The 2,744-nt window shown below is 42.5% G+C and overlaps 1 protein-coding gene across 1 annotated transcript; it reads left to right on the top strand.

The window, feature by feature from the left end:
* Nucleotides 1-690: 690 nt before the first annotated feature.
* LOC122687856 (cytochrome c oxidase subunit 5B, mitochondrial) lies at nucleotides 691-1,141 on the top strand. Its single transcript, XM_043893571.1, has one exon. It carries the CDS (start codon nucleotides 718-720, stop codon nucleotides 1,105-1,107), a length of 390 nt encoding a protein of 129 aa, XP_043749506.1. The 5' UTR covers nucleotides 691-717; the 3' UTR covers nucleotides 1,108-1,141.
* The last annotated feature ends 1,603 nt before the right edge of the window (nucleotides 1,142-2,744 follow it).

Genomic DNA, 2,744 nt, shown 5'->3' with positions numbered 1-2,744 from the left:
GATCACTCACCATTTCAAAACCCTAGGGCCCCTAAGAATTGTGCTACATTTACTCTGTCTGTGCTCTCTAGATGCAACAACAAAGAATGGATGATAACACATCTATTTAAAACATGGTTTACGGATTATCTTAAGCTCATTCTTGAGACCTACTGCTTGGAGAAAACAGATTCCTTTCAAAATATTACTGCTCATTAACAATGCACCTGGTCACCCAAGAGGTCTGATGGAGTGATGAACAGGTACAAGAAGATTAATGCTTTCATGCCTGTTAACACAACATCCATTCTGCAGCTCATGTATTAAGGAGACATTTAGATTTTCGAGTCTTTTTTTTTTTTTTAAGAAATACCTTTTGTAATGCTATAACTGTGATTCTTTAATGCAGCTGAGTAAAGCAAATCAAAAACCTTCTGAAAAGGATTCATCGTTCTATTTTTTTTTTTTTTAATATTTGTTTATTTGGTTGGCTGCTCTGTCTTAGTTGCAGCACAACGGACCTTCCATCTTCGCTGCAGCATGTGGGATCTTTAGTTGTAGCATACAGATTCTTAGTTGTGGCATGTGGGATCTAACCTGACCAAAGATCAAACCCAGGCTCCCTACGTTGGGAGTGTGGAGTCTTAGCCACTGGACCACCAAGGAAGTCCCAAGAAGTCTCTGGTCTAGATGTCATCTTAAAACATTTGTGGAGTGCTGGTGTTTGTAGCGGGCGTGATGGCGTCAAGGTTACTCCGCCGAGCTGGAGCTTTGGCCTCCCAGGCCCTGAGGGCCCGGGGTCCAAATGGAGTCTCCGTGGTGCGCTCTATGGCGTCTGGAGGTGGTGTTCCTACTGATGAAGAGCAGGCGACTGGGCTGGAGAGGGAGGTCATGCTGGCTGCACGCAAGGGACAGGACCCATACAATATACTTGCCCCAAAGGCAACCTCAGGTACCAAGGAAGACCCTAATTTAGTCCCTTCCATAACCAACAAGCGGATAGTGGGCTGCATCTGTGAAGAAGACAACAGTACTGTCATCTGGTTCTGGCTGCACAAAGGCGAGGCCCAGCGTTGCCCCAGCTGTGGAACCCATTACAAGCTGGTGCCACACCAGCTGGCCCACTGAGCAATTACAGTAACGCACTCAGAATGTGATATGGAATTTCTTCTTTCCAGTAAAGACTAGTCATTACATTGGCTTCTCCTCCCATAAAAAAAAAAAAAAAAACATTTGTGACTCACAGTAAGTCAAAATATCTACATTAATAGGAGTCCTGAAGACACCGATTCCAATCCTCATAGATGACGTTATGGTGCTCAAGGTGTGAGTTGAGGAAATACCTGCAAATGTGGTAGAAATCGCAAGAGAACTAAAGTTACAAGTGGAGCCTGAAGATGTGGCTGAATTGGGAAAATCTCAGAATAAAACTCTAAAGGATAAGGAGTTGCTTCTCGTGGAAGAGCAGAGAAAGGGGTTTCTTGCAATGAAATCTGCTCCTGATAAATGTGCCGTGAAGATGATTGAAATGACAACAAAGGATTTAAAATATTCTTGTTGTATAGTCACTAAGTCCTGTCCAACTGTTTGTAACCCCATGGATTACAGTGTACCACACTTCCTTGCCCTTCACTATCTCCCTGAGTATGCTCAAATTCATGTCCATTGAGTCCATGATGCCATCCAACCATTGCATCCACTATGATCCCCTTCTCCTCCCACCTTCAATCTTTCCCAGCATCAGGGTCTTTTCAACTGAGTCAGTTCTTTGCATTAGGTGGCCAAAGTATTGGAGCTTCAGCTTCAGGATCAGTCTTCTAATGAATATGCAGGGTTGATTTCCTTTAGAATTGGCTGGTTTGATCTCCTTGCAGTCCAATGGATCTCAAGAGTCTTCTCCAGCACCACAATTCAAAAGCATGTTCCCAACCCAGGGACCAAACCTGCATCTCTTACATCTCCTGTATTGGCAAACAGATTCTTTATAACTAGTGTCACCTGAGAAGTCCTTAGAATATTACATAATCCTATTTGATAAACCTTACCAGGTGGTGCTAGTGGTAAAGAACCCTCCTGCCAATGCAGGAGACATAAGAGACATGGGTTCAATCCCTGGGTCAGGAAGATCCCCTGGAGGAGGAAATGGCAGCCCACTCAGATATTCTTGCTGGGAGAATCCCAAGGGCAGAGGAGTCTGGCAGACTACAGTTCATAGAGTCACAAAAAATTGGACACAACTGAAACGACTTATCATGCACGCATGTGATAAAGCGGCAGCAGGGTTTGAAAGGGCTGACTCCAATTTTGAAACAAGTTTTATTATGGGTTAAAATGCTATCAAACAGCACGGCATGCACAGAGAAATTGTTCATAAATTAAAGATTCAATTGATGTGGAAAACTTCATTTCTGTCTTATTATAAGAAATTACCATGGCCACTCCAAACTTCAGCAACTACCACCTTGATCAGTCAGCAGTCAACATTGAAGCAAGACCCTCCAGCAGCAAAGATTATAACTCATTGAAAGCTCAGATGATAGTTTGCAATTTTTATCAATAAGGGCTTTTTAATTATAGTATTTACCTTTTTAGACATAATACTATTGCACACTTAATAAACTATAGTATAATGCAAACATGACTGTTGTATGCACTGGGAAAACAAAAAATTTATGTGCCTCCCTTGATCAAAGGATTCACTTTATTGAGGTGGTCCAGAACCAAACACCCAATATCTCCATGGTATGCCAGTAATGCTTTTGCAG

The sequence above is a fragment of the Cervus elaphus genome, chromosome 32, assembly GCF_910594005.1.
Source record: "Cervus elaphus chromosome 32, mCerEla1.1, whole genome shotgun sequence".
NCBI classification, from domain to species: Eukaryota; Metazoa; Chordata; class Mammalia; order Artiodactyla; family Cervidae; genus Cervus; species Cervus elaphus.
The sequence above is the reverse complement of the archived record's forward strand: the minus strand, read 5'-3'. Positions and strand labels throughout refer to the sequence as shown.